The sequence below is a fragment of the Aethalodelphis obliquidens genome, unplaced genomic scaffold (genome assembly GCF_003676395.1).
Source record: "Aethalodelphis obliquidens isolate GAN/ISIS:26980383/991018 unplaced genomic scaffold, ASM367639v1 scaffold115, whole genome shotgun sequence".
NCBI classification, from domain to species: domain Eukaryota; kingdom Metazoa; phylum Chordata; class Mammalia; order Artiodactyla; family Delphinidae; genus Aethalodelphis; species Aethalodelphis obliquidens.
Window position 1 is genome coordinate 936962 of NW_020838059.1, and position 26616 is coordinate 963577.

At 37.7% G+C, this 26616-nt stretch overlaps 1 protein-coding gene across 2 annotated transcripts in view; it reads right to left on the reverse strand.

Annotated features, from left to right (window-relative positions):
- Positions 1-26616, reverse strand: part of STK26 (serine/threonine kinase 26) — a 63732-nt gene that overhangs the window by 16184 nt on the left and 20932 nt on the right. For both annotated transcript variants that reach the window (XM_027097580.1, XM_027097579.1), the window contains exon 3: positions 2523-2753. In XM_027097580.1, coding sequence (XP_026953381.1) covers positions 2523-2753 — 231 coding nt within the window. The remainder of the gene's footprint in view (positions 1-2522; positions 2754-26616) is intronic.

Sequence of the window (26616 nt, forward strand, 5' to 3'; positions counted from 1 at the left end):
GTGAAGTCACACTATGGTTTAATATAAATGGAAAATAAACAAGTGGTCAATTTAAGAAAGTAATTTAAATAAATGGTATTAAAGAGTTATAAAATCATATTTCTTTTTCTCTGTGCATATATATGTATATCCATATAGAGCTAATATGTGTGTGTACAGATAATCTAGATACAAATGTAATCAGTAGCAGCCATCTGTGAATTTCTACAATTTTATCATGAAGTAACATGTTCTTCAAGGTAGGCTTTCTCATCATGTATTTTAATTAATGACGGGTAAACGAGATAAAAATAATGCAGTTTAATTCTGTAAGAAGACATCTTGGATAACAGTTTTGTATCACTAACTGGCCTGAGAACATTCAACAATCAAGATTTGGAGAAAACAAACTATCAGTTGGATTTATTAAAAGATTAAGTTTTTTTTGGGTGACCAGTACATGTACACTATGAGGAAAGTTTTTTTAAATGTGAAATCTTAGGAATAAATAATAAAAACAGAGTTATAATTCATTTTCCATGTGAGTACTGAATATGAATAAAGAAAGGTTGTAAGCAAACAATAAAACTCAATACCATGTCAGTACCCATTTTCAATATAATATACAATAGCGCATTTTAAATAGGGCTTCTTTAATATAAGTCAGTCACCAAAACTAGCTTACCTGATACAGGTGCCTAAAAATAGCAAGTGTTCAGATTTGCTCTAGAGTGGGTCTGGAATTACAAGGATTCAATCCAGAAAGAGTAAACCAGAATAAGCAAAACACACACACACACATCACCAACAACAACAACAAATTCCCTGGACTGCCTACAACCCCGCCTGCTATGGAAATTAGAAGGGAGACTTAAAACCACTGAGATTGAATGACCACCCCCATAGGATTCCCAAAAAGGAATCTGACCCACTAAATAAGCTTTTTAGGAAAGAATATAAAAGCAAAGTGAACCACAAAGAATCAAGTAATTAGGTATACAGTAAAATAGAGTAATGGCTAACACTTAAAAGTATATTGTATAGGAGCTACCAGCAGTATCACCTCCTCTTGGAAGCCTTTCCTTCACACCATCATGGAAAAAAAGGGTAGAGGTAACCATTTTCTTATTTATGCCTCATCTGTACCTTGTACATATTCAATCACAAAATCTACACTATTTTAGTGCAATATGAGACTGTGAGCTCTTTAATGGCAGGAGTTGTTCACTTTTACATCTCCATAACTTAGTACAGTGTGTGACACATAGTGACTGTTTGGCTATTTAATGATTCATTCTACTATGCATTAATGCCACAGTCACCTAATTCACGTACTATTAGAATAAATTAGGCTCTGTGGGGAATTCCCTGGCAGTTCAGTGGTTAGGACTCTGTGCTTCTCCTGCAGGAGGCCTGGGTTCAATCCCGCAAGTCGTGCAGCGCAGCCAAAAAAAAAAAAAAAAAAAGGTTAGGCTCTGTAAAAAGCCAGGGAAATAGATGAATTTCTATATCAGTATTAACTAATATAGATAGTTTATCCTAGGGTATATTTGATCAGCAGAACATAAAAAGACAGCATCAATTTTTGTGCAGGCCAACAGCCTGATGGGTTATAAACACACCCTTTTGGCCTAGAGATAGATGGATGGACAAACAGACAAACAAAACCTTCCCCCTTGTAAGCTCTGAAAATCAAAGATCTAACTAATACTGCCCTCCTTTAAAAAATATCAATATGGGGATACATTTTTTAAATTTTAAGATAATTTAAACTCTAAGCTAGATTTTTCTAATTATGTATTGTTTTATATTTCAATAGACACAAATCCTGACTCTATAAATATGGAACCCAAGAACTCGGGTTTTAGTCACCAAAGAGTTTTCTGTGATGCAGTAATAACTCCATCTGCTGGAACTTCAGGTGTCTGCTAATTCCATAATCCTAGAAACTAAAAATCCAACTTATTTTTGGTGGGGGGGAACGATATTAATCTATTTAATTCCATTTCAACAAACATTTATCATGTACTTAAGATGTGCCATGCTCTGTGCTAAGTGATGTGAAAACCAAGACGGGTTGAACTAAACTCCCTGCTGTCAAGAAGCTTACAACCTAGAGGGAGAGAGAGATGTGTAAATAACCACCATAACTCAGTGGAATAGTGACATGCTTACATATGCCATCCATTCTGAGGTTGAGACAGACTGGACCATTGAGAATAATGTGTTAAAAGCCCAGGGAGAAAGCTCTTTCCAGGCAAAGGATACGTCTCAAGGCTCAGCTGCCTTTCTGTTCCTCTATCAACCCAAAAGTTCAGGTGTGGAAAAATGTTGCAGCTGAGTACTGGGATGCATTCAGGATACAGCTGCCAAATCTAAAACCAGCCTATTTTGGCACTACAAATGGAGCTGAGTTCTGTCTGGAGGCCAAAGGCTGTCAAATCCTAATTTAAGACATTGCCTTTCGAAAAACAGAGTTAAAAAAAAAGAAATACTTATAATGAAAATACCTTATGACTTAAATAATCCAGCGTACACATTACCTTTAAATATGATCCATAGTATTTTGTTACATATGAGCTGTCACACTGACTCAAAACAGTTATTTCTTGCTGAATGTCTTCAATTTCATCTTCGGCTTCCTCAAGGTCTATGATTTTAATAGCAACCACTTGCTGGGTGCGGTTATCAATACCTTTGAACACTTCTCCAAAGGAGCCTTTTCCAATGCGTTCTAATTTTGTGAACAGTTCTTCTGGATCGGCTATATTATTCTAAGGGGGGGCGGGGAGAGAAGGAAAGGAAAGAGCACAAACATTTTGCATCAAGTTTTTAAATGAAGGAAAATAAATCACATAAGACAATACCACATTTAAAAAAAAAAAAGCATACAAACTCCCTTGACTCTCCGCACGTGCTTTGTTAGAACATCTGTATCCCAAATGGCCAACTAGTCCATATTCTACTGGATCACCCACACTAAGTGGGCTTAGCTGATCCTGCTAAGGATCACAATCTCCTATAGCAAATGTCTCTGGTGCACACCAAAGGGCCAGACTCTTTTTAGAATAAAGCAGCTGAATATACACAATTTGCACATTAATGCAATGGTAGTGATAATGAGAGAATACCTAATCTAAGCTCTAGGTAGGTGAGTTGTTAAAATTCTTACATTCCACCAGCAAAATGTTACCTTTTAAATCTCTCTCTCCAACTTGGACATCCTAATCACTGCACCTATACTTCTAAACCACCATATAAACAACACAGAGCACAAAAGATGCAAGAATCTACGAGTCCTTTTTTTCTTCTTTACTTGGGATCCTATCTGTATGTAATGGTCTCATCAATGGCTGCAATAAGATTCTATGCTTTTATCATGATTGCAAGTACTCATAAGGAAATGGTAATATGCTGAACTTTCACAACACATCTCACAGTAGGAATCCAGAATAAATCAATATTTTGCTACAACAAAATCTGAATCAAGCATAAGGTTTTAGGTTAACAGATGTATAGGCATGACTTAGATTTATAAATTCACTGCCCTTTCCTGATTCAGAAATATCCTTTATCTAACAGTGTACAATTCTGAATTCAAATTTTACTCCCACAAGATAACCTTTGACCTTACTTAAACTCATATTGCTGAATATATACTACTGATCAAGTAGAAAAAAAGATTTCCAAACCTCACAGAAATGGCAAGTTATTAATTTATTATTTTTTATTTATTTTTTCATGGGAAGGTGTTTTATTTTAAATATAGCAGTGTATACATGTCAATCTAACTTATACTTAAGTGCTATATTAGTCCAGACCTAAAACCTTACTTTGAGTTCCTTCAAAATATAGAAGGATGCTATATAGTTCTGATGAACTGTCTATATTTAATTTGTTAATTGGACCTAGATTATCTGTTCATTTATTACAGTTGAACCTGGTCATCAATTTCAGGGGACAAATTATTGAGATAGCATGTTCCCTTATATCTTCTTTTATTAGACAAATAGATCATTAAAGTTTATTATTTTTCTGTCAAGTTTGTTGCACCATCATCACCAAATAGACCCAGTAAACTGCCTGCTTTTGAGTAACTTAAAAACTTATGACTGATTTTAAAGAATTTCGCCAATTTTTCTTTTTTCAACCAACCTAAATGACAGTTCGCACATGACCTGCTAAATGTATAAGCTTCCCCATTCTCCTTGATTGGATTTTTTCCTATTTCTAAAAGACACTTTCCATGTATGCCATAGTCTCTTTGATATGGCAAGCTACTTGTTTTATCCCCACCCACCTCTAGTATTCACATGGGACAAATACATCTTCAGCTGCCCATATGAGCTTTTAAAAATAGTTTAGGCTTCGTAGGTTGCAAATGTTTCTTTAATGCTAACATTTTGTTATAATACCTTCTCCAAAACTTGCGTACCATCGTTATTGATTTACTTGGTGCTTAATTTCTTACCAAGACATTGTATAATAGCTAACCCACAAGTTACCTCTTCCTACTTTTGGTGATGGTTCTTGTCTTTCTAGTACCTTGCGGCAAAAATACTCACCAAAAAGCTCAGTGATAGGTTCACCACCCTGTAACTTCCTAAATTCAATGAATTTGGAAAAATAAAAAGAGCAAATCTTTCAGTTTTTCTGACGTAACTACAAAATAATCTAAAAGTTATAAATATACCATTGATTAAAAAGTAGACAGTACTGAATATGTACTTTCCAATAACACATTCTGGACTAGGAGGTATATTAACTCTATGATGAGATTTTTTGTTGTTGTTGGAAGAAACAAAGATTAAATCCTAATCTTCTTAATTCGCGTTTTAAAAGGATTTGACTGAAACAATCAACCTTAGGGAGAACACAGCTGTTCTTGATTTCTATAATAAATGGGTTCCTGAAAGTATGTAAATCAAAGATTTAAAAATCAAGTCACATTTTGAATTTTAAACATGCTATGAAGTGAATCCTAACTCATCAATAAATATAATTTAAGATTTTCAATCAAGGAATACCAAGTTGGAAAAAGAGAAAGATCTCTCATTTACACAACATTTGCACTTCCCAATCTTTTATTTTGGGACTAAAACTTCTCATGCAAAACCCCAATTTTCAGAGTGGAGGGAACCTTGAAAACAAGTTTTCATTCGTATAACCTCATCTCCCTGACTTCCTGAATCTGGGGTAGATAATACCTAAGTTCTAACTCCCCATTCACCACGTCGCCAGCTTCTTAAACCAAAGTAAGACATATTTCCTTTTGGTTTTTCACGCAAGGGCAAAAGTCAAGTAAATAAATGGTAAACACTCCAAGCAATGCAATTTAAAAATCACCTTTATAAAGATGCTGGCTTGCCCAATCATTCATATTCACTCTTCTTTAGAGCCTCTAAGAAAATCAAGTCAGCTCCCTCTCAACACAAATCAAATAGTCTCTTAAGAATATTAAAATTTCTAAATCTTTCTATCTCTATTGCAAAATTAGTTTACTTCTATATCTGTGTTTGCATTGCCTTCTTAAAGCCATAGCCCAGGAAGGAGCTCTAAGTTCTGCAGCAGCAAAAAGGATGAATGGCTAAATTAATGTCACATTGATTTACAACTAATGGTAGATGACTTATACATGTTGCACAAAAATGCATCTGTGAAAATGAAAACCTCAGAGATCCATCTCAGGACATTCTCATTATTCCTTGACCTTCATCACCTGTCCTTCCTTAGCTTGGATTTGGACTCTTCAGCTATAGGTAGATTGTTACAAATTTAAGTCTTAGACAGTACCATCGCCACTAAAACAGCAAAGATAACAACAACATTTTAGTATGGAAATACTCTGAGGAAGTCCAAAGGGGAAAAATGTAGGATGATCATCTTACTTGTCTCCTGTGGAAAGTCAGGGGCAGATGGGAGGGAGATCAAGATGGCAGAGTAGGAGGATGCTGAGCTCACCTCCTTCCACAAACACATCAAAATATATCTTACATATGAAGCAACTCCTGCTGAAAACAACCTGGAGCCTGACATAAAGGCTCTTCTACAACCAAGGCTATAAAGAAAGAGTTGCACAGAGTTGGGCAGGAAGGGAGGAAAAGCGATCTGGTTGGGACAAGTGCCCAAGGAGGGGACATACAAGAGGCAGGGGATATCACAGCCTCAAGGATCCTCTGTGGGTAGTGATGGGTTCAAGCCACATGTTGGGCCTGACTCCGGGAAGACGAGTCCCCTTAGCTGGTTTGAAAACCAGTGGGACTTACCAGAGGGCTGTAAGAAACTGACACTCCACTCATGAAGAGCATGCACACACTTGCTTACTCCCAGGGAACAAGGCGGAGGAAACAGACTGAAAACTACCTGGAGCTCTGGCTGGTTTCCCGCAACTGCCACAGCCTGCTCCCCAGCCTGCACCGGGTGCCCACTACAGCCTCTCTTGCTCTGGTGCAGCTCTCCACTGCCATAAAGGCTGCTGCTGCCAAGGAGAGTGTTCACACTTAGAGAGAACAGAGCTGCCTTGGACCCAACCCTGCCTCTGAACAAGGGGAAGGCAGCCATTACCAGCATGCACACGAGGAAGCAGCAGATTGAAAATTGCCTGGGGCTCGGACTAACTTGCTGGGACTGTCCCAGCACTTACCCTGGCCTGTCCCACAGGCCCCCTCTAGTACCTGTTGCTCCAGTGCTGCTCTCCACTGTGGCAGAGGTGCCATTGCCAGGGGGGTGGTGCACACACTTAGAGGGAAAGGAACCAGCTCGGACCTGAACTTCAGGGCTTCTGCTCCAGTACCTTGGGCACCAACTCTGCCCCCAGTGAGGCGGTGATGGCCGCTGAGCATAGAAGAAGCCCTGGCTCTGGCTCTAGCCCTTCCATCTCCAGCACCACCTTCTACCAAGCTGATAGCTGCCAGCACACCCTGGGGAAAGATGTGACTCTTGCTCACGTCAGATCTGGCTCTCCTACCATAGCCACTGGGCACATGTAGACTGTATAGGGATGCTCCCACAGAAGCGTCAGATAGGTAACTCTATCACCTAACTTCATAGAGATAGAGAAAGTTAAACAAAATGAGAAGACAGAAGAATATGTTTCAAATGAAAGAACAAGAAAAAAAAACCTGAAAAAAATCCTAATGAAAGAGAGATAATTAATTTACCAGATAAAGAGTTCAAAGCTTTAGTAATAAGAATACTAGCTGAACTTGGGGAAAGAATAGACGAACACAGTGAGAATTTTAGCAAGTAACTAGAAAGTATAAAAACAAACCAGTCAGAACTGAAGAATACAATAACTGAAATGAAAAATACACTAGAGGGAAGTAATAGAAGATTAGGTGATACAGAAGAATGCCTAAGTGATCTGGAAGATAAAAGAATGTAAATCATGCAATCAGCAGAGCAAAAATAAAAACGCATTTTTGAAAATAAGGATAGTTTAAGGGGCTTATGAGACAACATCAAACATACTAACATTTGCACTGTAGGGGTCCCAGAAGGAGAAGAGAGAGAGAGAAAGGGGTAGAAATGTACTTGATGAAATTATGGATGAAAAATTCCCGAAGCTGAAGAAGGAAATAGATTTCCAGGTACAGGAAACACAGAGAGTCCTAAACAAGATGAACCCCAGGAGAACCAGACCAAGAAATATCAGACTTAAAATGGTTAATGTTAAAGATAAAGAGAGAATTCTAAAGTCAGCAAGAGAAAAATAAAGAGTCACATACAACGGAACCCCCAAAAGGCTATCAGCTGATTTTTCTGCAGAAATTTTGCAGGCCATAAGGGAGTAGCATGATATATTTAAAGTGCTGAAAGGGAAAAACCTACAACCTAGGATACACTACCAAGCAAGGCTATCATTCAGAATTGAAGGAGAGATAAAGAACTACTCAGACAACCAAAAACTAAAAGAGTTCATCAATAGTAAACTGACCTTAGATGAAGTGTTAAAGGGTTTTCTTTAAATGGAAAAGAAAAGGCTACAAGAAGTAAGAGTTTATAGGAAAGGAAAAATCCCACTAGTAAAGGAAAACATATAGTAAAGGATGTAGACCAATCACTTAAGTAAACTAGTATGGTTTGTGAACACCTAGAGGGGTGGGATAGGGAGGGTGGGAGGGAGGGAGATGCAAGAGGGAAGAGATATGGGAACATATGTATATGTATAACTGATTCACTTTGTTATAAAGCAGAAACTAACAACAACAACAAAAAAGAAATGAACTATCAAGCCATGAAAAGACATAGAGGAACCTTAAATGCACATTACTAAGTGAAAGAAGCCAATCTGAAAAAGCTACATACTATATGATTCCAACTATATGACATTCTGCAAAAAGACAAGCTGTGAAGACAGTAACATGATCAGTGTTTGCCAGAAGTTAGGTGGGAGGGAGGGATGAATAGCTGGAGCACAGAGGACTTTTAGGGCAGCTGAACTATTCCACATGATACTACAATGGTAGATACAAGTCATACATTTGTCAAAACCCATAGAATGTACAATACCAAAGGTGAACCCTAATGGAAACTGTGGACTTTGGGTACTAATGATATATCACTGTAGATTCATCAATTAACAAATGTACCCCTTTGGGGCAGGATGTTGATAACGGGGGGAGATACTGTGCACATGTGGGCATGGGGGTATAGGAGAACGCTCTGTACTTTCTGTTCAATTTTGCTGTGAACCTACAATTGCTCTAAAAAGAAGTTTATTAATTTAAAAAAAAGACAAAAATTGTAAAATCAAGTACAATGATACAAAGGTAAGAGACAAACACAAAGATGTAACATATGTCATCAAAAACACACAATGTGGGGGAGAGGAGTAAAAAATGTAGATCTTTAAAATGTGGCTGAACTTAAATGACTACCAGTTTAAAACAAGTAGATATAGTTATAGGCCAACATACAGGAAACTGATGGTAAGCACAAATCAAAAGCCAACCATAGATTTAAAAAAAACGAAAAAGAAAGGAACACACACATACCTGTTATAGATTTAAGAAAATCTACAAACCACAAGGGAAGAAAGGAACACACACAAGGGAAGAAAGGGAAGGAAGGAACACACACAAGGGAAGAAAGGGAAGAAAGGAACACACACGTACCTGTTGTAGATTTAAGAAAATCTACAAACCACAAGGGAAGAAAACGAAGAAGAAATGAACAAAGAAGTACAAAAACAACCAGAAAACAAGTAATAAAATGGCAATAAATAGATACCTATCAATACTTACCTTAAATGTCAATGGACTAAATGCTCCAATCAAGAGACATAGGGTACCTACTGTATAGCACAGGGAACTCTTCTCAATACTCTCTAAAGACCTATATGGGGAAAGAATCTAAAAAAGAGTGGATCTATGTTTATGTATAACTGATCCACTTTGCTGTACAGCAGAAACTAACACAACACTGTAAATCAACTATACTCCAATAAAAGTAAAACAAAACAAAACAAAAGACATAGGGTGGTTGATTGGATAAAATAACAAGACCCATATATATGCTGTACAAGACACTCACTTCAGAGCTAAAGACACATAGACTGAAAGTGAGAGGATAGACAAAGATATTTCATCCAAACGGAAATGACAAGAAAGTAGGGGTAGCAATACTCATATCAGACAAAAAGACTTTAAAACAAAGGCTACAACAAAAGACACAAAAAGGCATTATATAATGATAAATGGATCAATACAAGAGGAGGATATTAAATTCATTAACATGTATGTACCCAATACAGGAGAACGTAAATATGTAAGGCAAATATTAACAGACTTAAAGGGAGAAATTGACAATAATACAATGATAGTAAGGAACTTTTAATACCCATCTTACATCAATGGACAGACAACCAAGACAAAAAATCAACAAGGTAACAATGGTCTTAAATGACACAATAGACAAGTTGGACTTAATAGATATCGACTTACATGACATTCCATCCCAAAAGAGCAAAATACACATCCTTTTCAAGTGCACATGAAACGTTCTCCAGGATAGATCACATGCTAGGCCACAAAACAAGTTTCTCAACAAATTTAAGAGACTAGAAATTAGATTAAGCATTTTTTCCAACCACAATGGTATGAAACTAGGAATCAATTACAAAAGAAAAATGGGGAAAACACAAACAAGTGGAGACTAAACAATATGCTACTAAAAGACCAATGGGTCAAAGAAGAAATCAAAGTGGAAATCATAAAATACCTCAAGACAAATGAAAGTGGAAACACAACTTTCAAAAATCTATGGGAAGCAGGGGAGACATTCAAGATGGCAGAAGAGTAAGATGTGGAGATCACTTTCCTCCCCACAAATACAACAGAAATACAACTACATGTGGAACAACTCCTACAAAACACCTACTGAACGCTGGCAGAAGACCTCAGACTTCCCAAAAGGCAAGAAACTCCCCACGTACCTGGGTAGGGCAAAAGAAAAAAGAAAAAACAGAGACAAAAGAATAGAGACAGGACCTGCACCTCTGGGAGGCAGCTGTGAAGGAGGAAAAGTTTCCACACACCAGGAAGCCCCTCACTGGCGGAGATGGGGGGTGGCGGGGTGGAAGTCTCAAAGACAAGGAGGAGAATGCAGGAACAGGGGTGCAAAGGGCAAAGTGGAGAGATTCCTGCACAGAGTATCAGTGCCAACCAGCACTCACCAGCCTGAGAGGCTTGTCTGTTCAACCACCAAGATGGGTGGGGGTTGGGACCTGAGGCTCCAGCTTCTTCAGAGGTCAGATCCCAGGGAGAGGACTGGGGTTGGCTGCATGAACACAGCCTGAAGGGGGCTAGTGCACCACATCTAGCTGGGAGGAAGTTGGGGGAAAAGTCTGGACCTGCCTAAGAGGCAACAGACCATTGTTTTGGGGTGCGTGAGGAGAGGGGATTGAGAGCACCGCCTCAACAGGCTCCAGAGAGGGGCACAAGCTGCAGCTATCAGCGCAGACCCCAGAGATGGGCATGAAATGCTAAGGCTGCTGCTGCAGCCACCAAAAAGCCTGTGTGCAAGCATAGGTCACTATCCACTCCTCCCCTCCTGGGAGCCTGTGCAGCCCGCCACTGTCAGGGTCCTGTGATCCAGGGACAACTTCCCCGGGGAATACACGGCACGCCTCAGGTTGTTGCAACATCATGCTGGCCTCTGCCGCTGCAGGCTCGCCCCACATTCCGTACCCCATCTTCCCCCCAGGCTGAGTGAGCCAGAGCGCCCTAATCAACTGCTACTTTAACCCCATTCTGTGTGGGCAGGGAACAGACGCCCTCAGGCGACCTACATGCAGAGGCGGGGCCAATCCAAAGCGGAACCCCAGGAGCTGTGCGAACAAAGAAGAGAAAGGGAAATCTCTCCCAGCAGCCTCAGGAGCAGCAGATTAAATCTACACATTCAACTTGATGTACCCTGCATCTGTGGAATACCTGAATAGACAAAGAATCAACCCAAATTTGAGGCAGTGGACGTTGGGAGCAATGATATATACATACGTTTTTTCCTTTTTCTCTTTCTGTGACTATGAGTATGTTTCCTTGTGTGATTTTCTCTGTATAGCTTTGCTTTTACCATTTGTTCTAGGGTTATGTCTCTCTGTTTTTTATGTTTGTTTGGTTGTTTTTTTCTTTTTCTAATTACTTTTTACTATTTTTTATTTTTAAAAATTATATTTTTTAAGAAACTTTATTTTGTTTTTCTTTTTCTCTTTCTTTTTTTCTCCCTTTTCTTCTGAGCCGTGCAGCTAACAGGGTCTTGGTGCTCTGGCTGGGTGTCAGGCCTGTCCCTCTGAGGTGGGAGAGCCAACTTCAGGACATTGGACCACCAGAGACGTCACAGCTCCACGTAATATCAAACGGTGAAAGTTCTCCCAGAGATCTCCATCTCAATGCTAAGACCCAGCTCCACTCAACAACCAGCAAGGTACAGTACTGGACACCCTAGGCAAAACAACTAGCAAGACAGGAACACAACCCCACCCATTAGCAGAGAGGCTGCCTAAGTAATAATAAGGTCACAGAAACCCCAAAACACACCACTGGACGCTGTCCGGCCCACCAGAAAGACAAGATCCAACCTCATCCACCAGAACACAGGCACTAGTCCCCTCCACCACAAAGCCTACACAAGCCACTGAACCAACATTAGACACTGGGGTCAGACACCAAAAAGAATGGAAAGTACGAACCTGCAGCCTGCAGAAAGGAGACCCCAAACACAGTAAGTTAAGCAAAATGAGAAGACAGAGAAACACACAACAGATGAAGGAGCAAGGTAAAAACCCACCAGACCAAACAAATGAAGAGGAAATAGGCAGCCTACCTGAAAAAGAATTCAGAGTGATGATACTAAAAATGATACAAAAGCTTGGAAATAGAATGGAAAAAATAAAAGAAACGTTTAACAAGGACCTGGAAGAACGAAAGAGCAAACAAACAATGATGAACAACACAATAGATGAAATTAAAAATTCTCTAGAAGGAATCAACAGCAGAATAACTGAGGGAGAAGAACGGCTAAGTGACCTGGAAGATAAAATAGTGGAAATAACTACTGCAGAGCAGAATAAAGAAAAACGAATGAAAGGAATTGAGGACAGTCTCAGAGACCTCTGGGACAACATTAAACATACCAACATTCGAATTATAGGGGTCCCAGAAGAAAAAGAGAAAAAGAAAGGGACTGAGAAAATATTTGAAGAGATTAGAGTTGAAAACTTCCCTAATATAGGAAAGGAAATACTTAATCAAGTCCAGGAAGTGCAGAGTCCCATACAGGAAAAATCCAAGGAGAAACACACCAAGACACATATTAATCAAACTATCAAAAATTAAATACAAAGAAAAAATATTGAAAGCAGCAAGGGAAAAACAATGAATAACGTACAAGGGAATACCCAAAAGCTTAACAGCTGATCTTTCAGCAGAAACTCTGCAAGCCAGAAGGTACTGGTAGGACATCTATAAAGTGATAAAAGGGAAAAACCTACAACCAAGATTACTCTAACTAGCAAGGATCTCATTCAGATTCGACAGAGATTTTAAAGCTTTACAGACAAGCAAACGCTAAGAGAATTCAGCACCACCAAACCAGCTGTACAACAAATACTAAAGGACTTTCTCTAGGTAAGAAACACAAGAGAAGGAAAAGATCTACAATAAGAAACCCAAAACAATTAAGAAAATGGTAATAAGAACATACACATCAATAATTACCTGAAATGTAAATGGATTAAATGCTCCAACCAGAAGACATAGACTGGCTGAATGGATACAAAAACAAGACCCGTATATATGCTGTCTACAAGAGACCCACTTCAGACCTAGGGACACATACAGACTGAAAGTGAGGGGATGGAAAAAGATATTCCATGCAAGTGGAAATAAAAAGAAAGCTGGAGTAGCAATTCTCATATCAGACAAAATAGACTTTAAAACAAAGACTATTACAAGAGACAAAGAAGGACACTACATAATGATCAAGGGACCAATCCAAGAAGAAGATTTAACAATTGTAAATATTTATGCACCCAACACAGGAGCACCTCAATACATAAGGCAAATGCTAACAGCCATAAAAGGGGAAGTCGACAGTAACACACTCATACTAGGGGACTTTTAACACCTCACTTTCACCAATGGACAGATCATCCAAAATGAAAATAAATAAGGAAACACAAGCTTTAAATGATACACTAAACAACATGGACTTAATTGATATTTATAGGAATTCTATCCAAAAGCAACAGAATACACTTTCTTCTCAAGTGCTCATGGAACATTCTCCAGGATAGATCATATCTTGGGTAACAAATCAAGCCTTGGTAATTTGAGGAAAATTGAAATCGTATCAAGTATCTTTTCTGACCACAATGCTATGGTCAATCAAAGGAAAAATTCTGAAAAAATACACACACAAGGAGAAAAAATAATAAACTACCAAGTAAACAAGATATCACTGAAGAAATCAGAGGAAATCAAAAAATACATAGAAACAAATGACCATGGAAACACGATGACCCAAAACCTATGGGATGCAGCAAAAGCAGTTCTAAGAGAGAAGTTTATAGCAATACAATCCTACCTCAAGAAGCAAGAAACATCTCAAATAAACAACCTAACCTTACCTAAAGGAATTAGGAAAAGGAGAACCAAAAAAACCCAAAGGTAGCAGAAGGAAACAAATCATAAAGAGCAGATCAGAAAGAAATGAAGGAAATGATAGCAAAGATCAATAAAACTAAAAGCTGGTTCTTTGAGGAGATGAACAAAATTGATAAACCATTAGCCAGACTCATCAAGGAAAAAAGGGAGAAGACTCCAATCAACAGAATTAGAAATGAAAACGGAGAAGTAACAACTAACACTGCAGAAATACAAAGGATCATGAGAGATTACTACAAGCTACTATATGCCTATAAATTGGACAACCTGGAAGAAATGGACAAATTCTTAGAAAATCACAACCTTCTGAGACTGAACGAGGAAGAAAGAGAAAATATAAACAGACCAGTCACAGCACTGAAATTGAGACTGTGATTAAAATTTTTCCAACAAACAGAAGCCCAGGGCCAGATGGCTTGACAGACGAATTCTATCAAACATTTAGAGAAGAGCTAACACCCATCCTTCTCAAACTCTTCCACAATATAGCAGAGGGAGGAACATTCCCAAACTCATTCAACGAGGCCACCATCACCGTGATACCAAACCAGACAAATATGTCACAAAGAAAGAAAACTATAGGCCAATATCACTGATGAACATAGATACAAACATCCTCAACAAAATACTAGCAAGCAGAATCCAACAGCACATTAAAAGGATCATACACTATGATCAAGTGGGGTTTATCCCAGGAATGCAAGGATTCTTCAATATACGCAAATCAATCAACGTGATGCACCATATTAACAACTTGAAGGAGAAAAACAATATGATCACCTCAATTTTGACAAAATTCAACACCCATTTATGATTAAAAAAACCCTCCAGAAAGTAGGCATAGAGGAAACTTTCTTCAACATAATAAAGGCCATACATGACAAACCCACAGCAAACATCATCCTCAATGGTGAAAAGCTGAAACCATTTCCACTAAGATCAGGAATAAGACAAGGTTGCCCACTCTCACCACTTTTATTCAACATAGTTTTCGAAGATTTAGCCACAGCAATCAGAGAAGGAAAAGAAATAAAAGGAACCTAAATCGGAAAAGAAGAAGTAAAGCTGTCACTGTTTGCAGATGACATGATACTATACATAGAGAATGCTAAACATGCTACAAGAAAACTACTAGAGCTAGTCAATGAATTTGGTTAAGTAGCAGGATAGAAAATTAATGCACAGAAATCTCTTGCATTCCTATACACTAATGATGAAAAATCTGAAAGAGAAATTAAGGAAACACTCCCATATATCATGACAACAAAAATAATAAAATACCTAGGAATAAACCTACCTAAGGAGACAAAGGACCTGTATGCAGAAAACTATAAGACACTGATGAAAGAAATTAAAGATGATACAAACAGATGGAGAGATATACCATATCCTTGGATTGGAAGAATCAACATTGTGAAAATGACTCTACTACCCAAAGCCATCTACAGATTCAATGCAATCTCTATCAAACTACCACTGGCATTTTTCACAGAACTAGAACAAAAAATTTCACAATTTGTATGGAAACACAAAAGACCCTGAATAGCCAAAGCAATCTTGAGAAAGAAAAACGGAACTGGAGGAATCAGGTTCCCTGACTTCAGACTATACTACAAAGCTACAGTAATCAAGACAGTATGGTACTGCCACAAAAACAGAATTATAGATCAATGGAACAGGAGAGAAAGCCCAGAGATAAATGCACACCCATATGGTCACCTTATCTTTGATAAAGGAGGCAAGAATATACAATGGAGAAAAGACAGCCTCTTCAATAAGTGGTGCTCGGAGAACTGGACAGCTACATGTAAACGAATGAAATTAGAACACTTCCTAACACGATACACAAAAATAAACTAAAGACCTAAATGTAAGGCCCGACATCATCAAACTCTTAGAGGAAAACATAGGCAGAACACTCTATGACATAAATCACAGCAAGATCTTTTTTAGTCACCTCCTAGAGAAATGAAAATAAAAAGAAAAATAAACAAGTGGGACCTAATGAAACTTCAAAGCTTTTGCACAGCAAAGGAAACCACAAACAAGACGAAAAGACAAACTTCAGAATGGGAGAAAATATTTGCAAAGAAGCAACTGACAAAGGATTAATCTCCAAAACATACAAGCAACTCATGCAGCTCAATATCAAAATAACAAACAACCCAATCCAAAAATGGGCAGAAGACCTAAATAGACATTTCTCCAAAGAATATATACAGATTGCCAACAAACACTTGAAAGAATGCTCAACATCATTAATCATTAGAGAAATGCAAATCAAAACTACAATGAGATATCATCTCACACAAGTCAGAATGGCCATCATCCAAAAATCTACAAACAATAAATGCTGGAGAGGGTGTGGAGAAAAGGGAGTCCTCTTGCACTTTTGGTGGGAGTGTAAATTGATACAGCCACTAAGGAGAACAGTATGGAGGTTCCTTCAAGAACTACAATACGCCCAGCAATCCCACTACTAGACATACACCCTGAGAAAACCATAATTCAAAAAGAGTCATGTACCAAAATGTTCATTGCAGCTCTATTTACAATAACCAGGTCATGGAAGCAACCTAAGTGTCCACTGACAGATGAATGGATAAAGAAGATGTGGCACATATATACAATGGATTATTACTCAGACATAAAAAGAAATGAAATTTAGTTATTTGTAGTGCGGTGGATGGACCTAGAGTGTGTCGTACAGAGTGAAGTAGCTGAGAAAGAGAAAAACAAATTCTGTATGCTAACACATATATATGGAATCTAAAAAAAAAAAAAAGGTTCTGAAGATCCTAGGGGCAGGACAGGAATAAAGACGCAGACCTAGAGAATGGACTTGAGGACACGGGGAGGGGGAAGGGTAAGCTGGGACAAAGTGAGAGAGTGGCATGGACATATATACACTACCAAATGTAAAATAGACAGATAGTGGCAAGCAGCCACATAGCACAGGGAGGTCAGCTCAGTGCTTTGTGACCACCTAGAGGGGTGGGATAGGGAGGGTGGGAGGGAGATGCAAGAGGGAGGAGAATGGGGATATATGTGTATGTATAGCTAATTCACTTTGTTATAAAGCAGAAACTAACACACCATTGTAAAGCAATTATACTCCAATAAAGATGTTTAAAAAAATCTATTGGAAGCAGCAAATGCAGTTCTAAGAGGCAAGTTTATAGTGACAAAAGCCTTCCTCAAGAAAAAAAAAATCTCCTACAGCCTAACCTACAATCTAAAGGAATAGAAATAGAACAAACAAAGCTGAATGTCAGCAGAAAAAAGGAAATAATAAAGATCATAGAAAAAATAAATAAAATAGAGCCTAAGTAACAATAGAAAAAATAGATGAAACTAAGACTTGCTGTTTTGACAAGATAAACGAAAGTGATAAACCTCTACTAAGAGGAAAAGAGGACTGCAATAAAACAAAATACAAAATGAAAGAGAAGAAATTACAAGTGATAACACAGAGGTACAACAAATCATAAGAGAGTACTACCAACAGTTATATGCTGATAAATTGGATATCTAGAAGAAATGTACAAATTTCTAGAAACATGCAACCTGCAAAGGCTGAATTAAGAAGAAACAGAGAATTTACAGACTGATCACTACTAGTGCAACTGAATTTGTAATAAGAAAAACTCCCAGCAAACAAAAATTCAGGATTGGATGCCTTCCCAGGGTAATTCTACTAAACATATAAGGAAGAGCTAATACCTATCCTTCTTAAACTATTCCAAAAAACTGAAGAGGATGGAACACTCCCAAATTCATTCTGCAAGGTCACCACTACTGTGATACCAAAACCATACAAAACCACTATAAGAAAAGTTTAGGACAATATCGTTGATGAATACAGATTCAAAAATCCTCAACAAAATATTAGCAAACCAAATACAACACTTAAAATGATAATACACCATGATCAAGCGGGATTTATTCCAGGGATGCAAGATTGGTTCAATATTTGCAAATCAATCACTGTAATATATCACACTAACAATAGTAAGGATAAAGATCAAATGATCATCTCAATAGATGCAGAAAAAGCTTTTGACAAAGTTCAACATCCATTCATGATAAATACTCTCATCAAAGTTGGTACAGAGGGAACACACATCAACATAATAAAGGTAATTTATGACATACCCACAGGTAAAATCATACTCAATGGTAAAAATCTGAACATCTTTCCTCCAAAATCAGGAACAAGACTAGGATGCCCACTCTCACCACTTATTTTTTTAACGTCACATGGCCATGTTTTTTTAAAAACATTTATTTTATTCACTTCTTTTTTTTTTTTTTTTTTGGCTGTGTGGGGTCTTTGTTGTAGCACGCAGGCTTCTCTCCAGTTGTGGCATGCGGGTTTTATCTCTCTATTTGTGGTGTGTGGGCTCTGTAATTGTGGTGTGTAGGCTCCAGAGCGCATGGACTCTGTAGTGTGCAGGCACACGGGCTCTCTCATTGAGGTGCACCAGCTCAGAAGTTGTGGCACACAGGCTTAATTGCCCCATGGCATTTGGGATCTTAGTTCCCCAGCCAGGGATTGAACCCACATCCCCTGCATTGGAAGGCAGATTCTTTACCACTGGACCACCAGGGAAGTCCCTCTCACCACTTCTAACATAGTATTGGAAGTCCTAGCCACAGCAATCAGATAAGAAAAAGAAATAAAAGGCATCGAAATTGGAAGGAAAGAAGTAAAAACTGTTACTACAATATTTGCAGATGACATGAGACTTTATGTAGAAAACCCTAAAGTCTCCACCAAAAAAATAAATAAATAACATAGTTAAGTTACAGGATACAAAATTATATACAGAAATCTGTTGCTTTCTATACACTACTAATGAACTATCAAAAAAAGAAATTAAAGAAGCGATACCACTTAAAACTGTATCAAAAAGAATAAAACACCTAGTAATAAATTTAACCTAGGAGGTGAAACTCCTATACTCTGAAAACTATAAAACATTGATAAAGGAAACTGAAGATGATACAAAGAAATGGAAAGATATCCTGTGTCATGCACTGGAAGAATTGCTATTGTTAAAATGTCTATATTACCCAAAGCCATCTATAGATTTAATGCAGTCCCTATCAAAATATCCATGACTTTTTTTTTATAGAACTAGAACAAATCCTAAAATTTATATGGAACCACAAAAGACCCTGAGTAGCCAAACAATCTTGATAAAAAAAGAGCAAAGGTGGGCTTCCCTGGTGGCGCAGTGGTTGAGAGTCTGCCTGCCAATGCAGGGGACATGGGTTCGTGCCCCGGCCCGGGAGGATCCCACATCCCGCGGAGCGGTTGGGCCCATGAGCCATGGCCACTGAGCCTGTGTGTCCGGAGCCTGTACTCCGCAATGGGAGAGGCCACAACAGTGAGAGGCCCACGTACCGCAAAAAAAAAAAAAAAAAAAAAAGAGCAAAGGTGGAGTATCATGCTCCCTGACTTCAGACTGTACTACAAGTCTACAGTAATCAAAACAGTATGGTACTGGAATGAAAACAGACACACAAGTCAATGGAACAGAATAGAGGGCCCAGAAATAAACCCACACATTTATGGTCAATTTGACAAAGGAGACAAAAATATACAATGAGGAAAAGATAGTCTCTTCAATAAGTGGTGCTGGAAAATTGGACAGCTACATGTAAAGAATGAAATTAGAAAATTTTTCTCACACCACATACAAAAATAAACTCGAAAGGGATTAAATACTTAAATGTAAGACTGGAAACTATAAAACTCCCAGAAGAAAACAAACATAGCAGATCACTCTTTGACATAAGTCATAGTATTTTTTTTAGATCTGTCTCATCAGGCAAAGGCAATAAAAGCAAAAATAAACAAATGGGACGTAATTAAATTTAAAAGCTTTAGCACAGCAAAGGAAACCACTGATAAAAAGAACAGGCAATCTACTGAGTGGGAGAAAATATTTGTAAATGATATAACTGATAAGGGGTTAATATCCAAAATATATAAATAGCTCGTCGACTCAATATCAAAAAAACAAACAACCTGATTTTAAAATGGGGAAAGGACCTGAATATACATTTTTTCCAAAGAAGACATACAGATGGCCAACAGGCATATGAAAAGATGCTCAACACCACTAATCATCTGGGAAATGCGAATCAAAGCCACAATGAGATATTACCTCACACCTGTCAATATGGCTATCATCAAAAAGGCCACAAATAACAAATGTTGGCGAGGATGTTTAGAAAATGGAACCCTTGTACACTGTTGGTGGGAATGTAAATTGGTGCAACCACTATGGCAAACAGTTTGGAGGTTCTTCAAAAAACTAAAAATAGAACTACCATATGATCCAGCAATCCCACTCCTGGGTATATATCTGAAGATAACAAAAACATTAATTGAAAAAGATATATGTACCCCAACGTTCAGAGAAGCATTCTTTAAAATAGCCAAAATATGGAAACAACCCAAGTGTCCATCAATAGATGAATGGATAAAGAAGATGTGGTATATGTATCCAATGGAATATTACTCAGCCATCAAAAAGAATGAAGTTTTGCCATTTGCAACAACATGGATAGACCTGGAAATGGATGGACTTAGTGAAATAAGTCAGAGAAAGATGAACAGTGTATGTTATCACTTATATGTGAAATCTAAAATACAAAACAAATAAATATATATAACAAAACAGAAATAGACTCACAGATATAGAGAATAAACTAGTGGTTACCAGTGGTGAGAGGGGCTAGGGAGGGGCAAGATAAGGGTAGGGGATTAAGAGGTACAAACTACTATGTATAAGCAACAAGGATATATTGTATAGTTCAGGGAATTATAGCCATTATTTTGTAATAACTTTAAATGAAGTATAGTCTATAAAAATACTGAATCACTATGTTGTACACCTGAAACTATTATAATATTATAAATCAACTATAATTTTAAAAAAGGAAAAGAAAAGGAAAGTCAGGGGCAGATGGAAGAAGGCTTCTTGTATACTTAAATCACAGAATTAGAGGGCTGGAAGAACTCTCTTAAAGGCTTTCTAAGTACTCTCCAGTCCTGGCTACACATTAGAATCACCAGTACATCTTTTAAAATGCAGATACATAGGCCTCATTCCAAAACTACTGATTCAGAATCTCTGAGACTAGGGCCCATGAATCAGTATTTGTTTAAAAAAGTACTCCAAACTATTTTTTATCTAGTCATTTTGGCACCAGTCTTAAAATCAGCATTTAGGAACCACTGAGCAGATAGATCTGAAATTTGAATCCTTCATTATAGGGAACTCATTATCCCTATTTTTCCCAGGCAAGCATGTGGCTCTCTTCTAACTCTGCACACTAAAAGTGGACATCTTGGAGATTAAAATAAAACCAAGAGGACTTTGGTATTTACATATACATACCTATATTTTAAAAATTAAGTCCTGCTATACTCGTTCTAAGGACACCTCGAATAAGACTGTAAATGTAACATTTACCCAAACTCATGCAACATATCCCATACTCCTTATGTATGTATTCTTGAATAATTTTTACCCAATACAGTCTATGTAATAATAGGGTATATAATAAGTTATGATGTATTTGATGGCCATTTTGAGTTTACAGTCAATATTGACAAAGAGTAAAAGTTTAGGTCTAGTTAGCTTCTAGAAAATGGGTACAAACAGTGGAGGGGGGTGTAGGGGCAAAAAAATTTTTCCTCAGCCCTCTTAGGGTCTCTGCCTAGCTTTGAAACTTAAACTAAGACAGATGAACAGAAGAAAAGAATATAATTTAATAAAAGTTTTACATGATACTGGAACCTCCATATGGAAATGAAGACTGAAAGAAATGGTTAAACCTGTGTGTTTTTATGCTAAGTTTGATGAAGAGTGGAACGTCGCGGAAAGAGTGATTGGGCAAAGGGTATGAGCTAAATGCAGCAAACTGTGGGAAACTTAGCAACGCCTGTTTGTTCCGATTCTTTTTGGCGCCACCTTGTCTTTGGAGATAAGGATGCTCCTTTCCTCTGGGCATAGGGAGAGCACCTCTCAAATGAGAGTTTTCTGACCTGCTTCAAGGCAGCAGTGTGGGGGAGGTCTTTCTCAAACTCCTTCAACTTAAAATATTCAACATGCCAAAGTGCGTATTTTGGGGTTAGTGTGTCCTGAACCCCATCAGGGGACATTAAGAATAGGTGATTAGAAGAAACAAGAAAATTGTAGGCCAAATTAGAATTAGTCTTGGGGTTCTAGCAGTATGAAGACCTGGAAAGCCAAAGGTAGGAAAGAACCAAAGGTAAAGAATCTAGTTTCTTTGAATCTGAGGTAGCTATGTAAGCCCTCTAGTCTGGAACTGAAAGTGAAAACATAATAGATTCAGGAAAAAGAAGATAGATTTCTCAGAGGTTTTTACCAAGAAGGGTTGAGTTCAGGTGAAAGAACCTTCAGAAACCGAGAACCAAAGTCAGCAAGGCTGACCTCAAACTAGGTTTTGCACTTGCCTCCCAACCTTAGTAAAATCCATACTATGAGTGCTCTTGACTATAAAATACATTTTGCACTTTACAAAGAATCATCTGTGTATTGGCCTATCAGTGACTCACTAATGAGGAGGGGCACACAGGAAATTATTAGCAAAGAATGTGCTAATGCTATCAAGGCTTAGAAAGGAGTATCTCTTACTCATTCCAGCCTCTCAAGTGGTAACAACCAGAAGGGATCTGCAACGAACTCAGGATGCCCTGACAATCACAGAGAGTAACTAAAAACATTAGCTTAACAATGTACTAAAAACTAGAGATACACCCAGTTAGCTATCTCTTTAAGTTGCTCAGATTAGTTCTCCTAAGTTAAAGAGGAAATATTTTTCTAGATTACTTCCACGTCTGTACTATTACATGTTATTTAACAATATGGAATGCATAGAAATATAAGTCTTTCTCTAGTGGTTCCATAAGCCTCAAATTCAATTCGTTTTATTATGGTATGTTAAGATTTTTCAAATGCCCTATGAACACTGCCTCAAAAGTCTGTTGCGTGCTTCCTAATCAAGATATTGCCAGAAGAAAAAAGGGAAAGATTAAAAATCAACAGCCATCTACCCCTTAGCACTACTTGCGTTCAATACCACAGGACACTATCTGTCTTGTTAAAGTGCTATATATGATCTAAGCACAATTGACTTCTCTCTGGATAGAACCATAACAGTCATAGGCATTTAGAGCTGGAAGGAAATTGTCATTTAATGCAACTCCTTATCACCACCGCCAGCAACAAGCATTTATTGTTTGCCTGCTGTGTCCTAGGTTAATACCACCAAACAGAAGCTGCGAAATTTAAGGCCATTTATGTCAAAATGATGGTAGATGTAGGGAGAGATTAAAAACGGAAACAGAAATCCTGGAACTAAAATAATTATAGAATCTCTGAGATGAACAGGAATTTAGCAAAGAATGAATTTAGCAGGATAAAAGGAATTTAGATTGATCCAAAATGTATTTTTACAGGGAGAAAAACTGTAGTCTAGAGAGGTTACAAATTGTTCAGTGATATAAGGCAATTAACTAGTGGCAAAGCTCAAACTTGAGCCCGTCTCCTGATTCTTAAGTCTAAGTTTCTTTCACTACAGCTTGTAACCTAAACTATACCCTTTTGCTATAAAACCAAAATTATTTTCCATCATGAACAGATCACACAACTATCCAATGTCTACATACTAATATCCCTACATTTAAAGAAATTGAAAAAAAAAGAATTTGAAAAAAATTTAAACTTAGAAGAATTTGAAAAAATTTAAAATAGGACTTTCCTATTCTTTGAATATGATTTCTTATAATTTTTGAACGACTATGCAATTGACTGATCCCTGTATATATGCACAATTACCAAACAGTTCATATTAGAGCCGTACAGTATGTAATCTTGACTTTCTGACAAGGTTACTATACTTGGACCATTTTTCCATGTCAATAACTAGACTGGATTGGGGTAGCCTCTAAAGTGTGGGAGGCAAGGTAGCAACGGTATTCTATACCATGATTCCCATAGGACCCAATGTCCGGAAGCCAACAGCTCCAATTCCAGCTTTATCAGTGATTTATTGTAGACTTCAGTAACCATTGACACTAAGGTTTTCAGTTCTGTTCAGAAAAAAGACCCTCAAACTGATGAAATTATCCAAGAATAAAGACAATACTTTTGTGCTAGGTTTTATATAGGCATAGAAGTGTTCAAATGACCATGTGAATACTCAGATTACTTTAATAATGAGAAGGATAAAGCAAACTCCTCATAAATTTTTCTAAATTTTTGAAGAATGTGATGTTAGCAGAGTATTTCTCTACCTTACCTCAGGTTCATATTACAAGTATCTGATGAAATTTTATGGAAATCTTAAGAGACCTCTGTGATTTATATTTATGAAGTAAAATATTTAGCTTCACTACATTTTGCATATAACAGAATAAGAACTAAGATCAAAATTAATTATGTCTGTATGTGTTTCAAATTAAACAGAAGAATTGAGCTTAAAGTCAAATCTCTTGAGGTGGTCAGTCGTTTGAGTTTGTATTTCCATGTCTGTGAGAGCTCAAAATACTTGTATAAAGAAAATGTTCCTAGTTAACCTATTCTTATTGAATACCCACATCTCTCAAAGGTAATTATAACTTGCTTTTGCAACATGAAGTAGAAGTCAAATTATTTGATTTTATGTACATAATGACATAAATGAAATGTAGTCAGAGATATAGTTAAAACAGCCCTGGGCTTCCTTGTGGTCTTCAGACAGCATTTTCTAAACTCACAGTTGAGTCCTTGTCTTTACTCACCCACTTAAAAGGCAGTTTAAAGATGGATGAGGCAGCAACAAGGCAGCCCTGGTCGTAATAGCAAAGCATAAAGTCAACAATTTAAACTTTCAGCAATACTGTGCACAGCAACAAGAAAAATGTGTTCATAAGGCAAAAATAAAATTAAATTTATAAGTACTTTTTCATCTTCCCTTTATTATTCCTGTTTTTGGGGGGTTTTTAATTTATTTATTTTTGCCTGTGTTGGGTCTTCGTTGCTGTGCACAGGCTTTCTCTCTAGTTGAGGCGAGGGGGGCTACTCTTTGTTGTGGTGCGTGGGTTTCTCATTGCAGTGGCTTCTCTGGTTGCAGAGCATGGGCTCTAGGCATGCGGGCTTCGGTCATTGTGGCTCACGGGCTCCAGAGCACAGGCTCAGTAGTTGTGGCGCACGGGCTTAGTTGCTCCGCAGCATGTGGGATCTTCCCAGACCGGGGCTCAAACCCATGTTCCCTGCATTGGCAGGCTGATTCTTAACCACTGCGCCACCAGGGAAGCCCTATTATTCCTGTTTGTAAATGCACCTCATTAGCAAAAATACTTAGAATGCAAATATTTTAGTAAAGGATAACTCTGTTGAAATTATTACAAAAGATTTTGACATAGCTGTTTGAAGAGTTTCACCTGATTAATAATTCTGAGTCTACTTCATCTTTAAGAACAAAAGAAAAATTGATAATATTCCTTCATCTTAATTCCTCCTACTCAAGAGAGGATAAGAGAAGAGCTTCCTCTGCCCCTTAAGTTGCATTCTTCTTTTTACCCAACCTCAGATCAGAGGAAAAGAACAATGAAGTAAGCAGGACACATTCTGGGATGTGAAGAATGCAATTCTTTACATAAGTTTGCAGGACAGTCCAATGTACAATCCGGTAAAGAAGAATGAAACATTTCTTTGATTCTATTGTCACTTTACCACATGCCACATTTTTTTCAACAAAGCTGAACTACAGAAAGACTGAGAAGAAATTTAATTATAGCTTCCTCCATCTTAGAAATCCTCAAGCAAGAAACAAAGTCATAACAGGCAGCACTTTTATTAGCTCCATTTCCCAGATCTTTAAATTCCTATTATTTTAATTGAGAGTAGAAATGTCAGATTATTTTGTTCAGCCAGGTAAATCACCTTTGCATCTAAGACCTCTTAAATTAAAGGAAATAACTAATTTTGTCTTTTTGACTAACTCTCTGGGAGCTGAAGTTCCCTTAAACCTGTAATTATATCCATAGGTAAAGGGAAGGAAACATCCTGCAAACAATCACATTCTTCTTTCAATAACCAAAAGTCAAGGCTATCATCAAAATAAATGCTGGACGCAGATTCCATTGCATCATTTAGCTCATTTCTCTCTGACCTCACAGCCATTCCAAAGGAAAAAAGGAGATCTGGTTTCTTATAAGTATTACAGAGGTAAACAGCAGAAAGGTCAGGCAAAATTGGCATAATTTTGCTTATCCCAGAAATTATACGAAATCAGCAATTAAATGTCGGCTTCACCATCTGTATAATGAGGGAGAGAGGTGGGCTCAGGGAACTGTTAAGTCCCTTACTGTTCTGACACTGTGAAGCATTAGAAGCCAAATCCCTTTGTTCCCCTCCTTCTATCACTAGCAGTTGCCAACTCTACT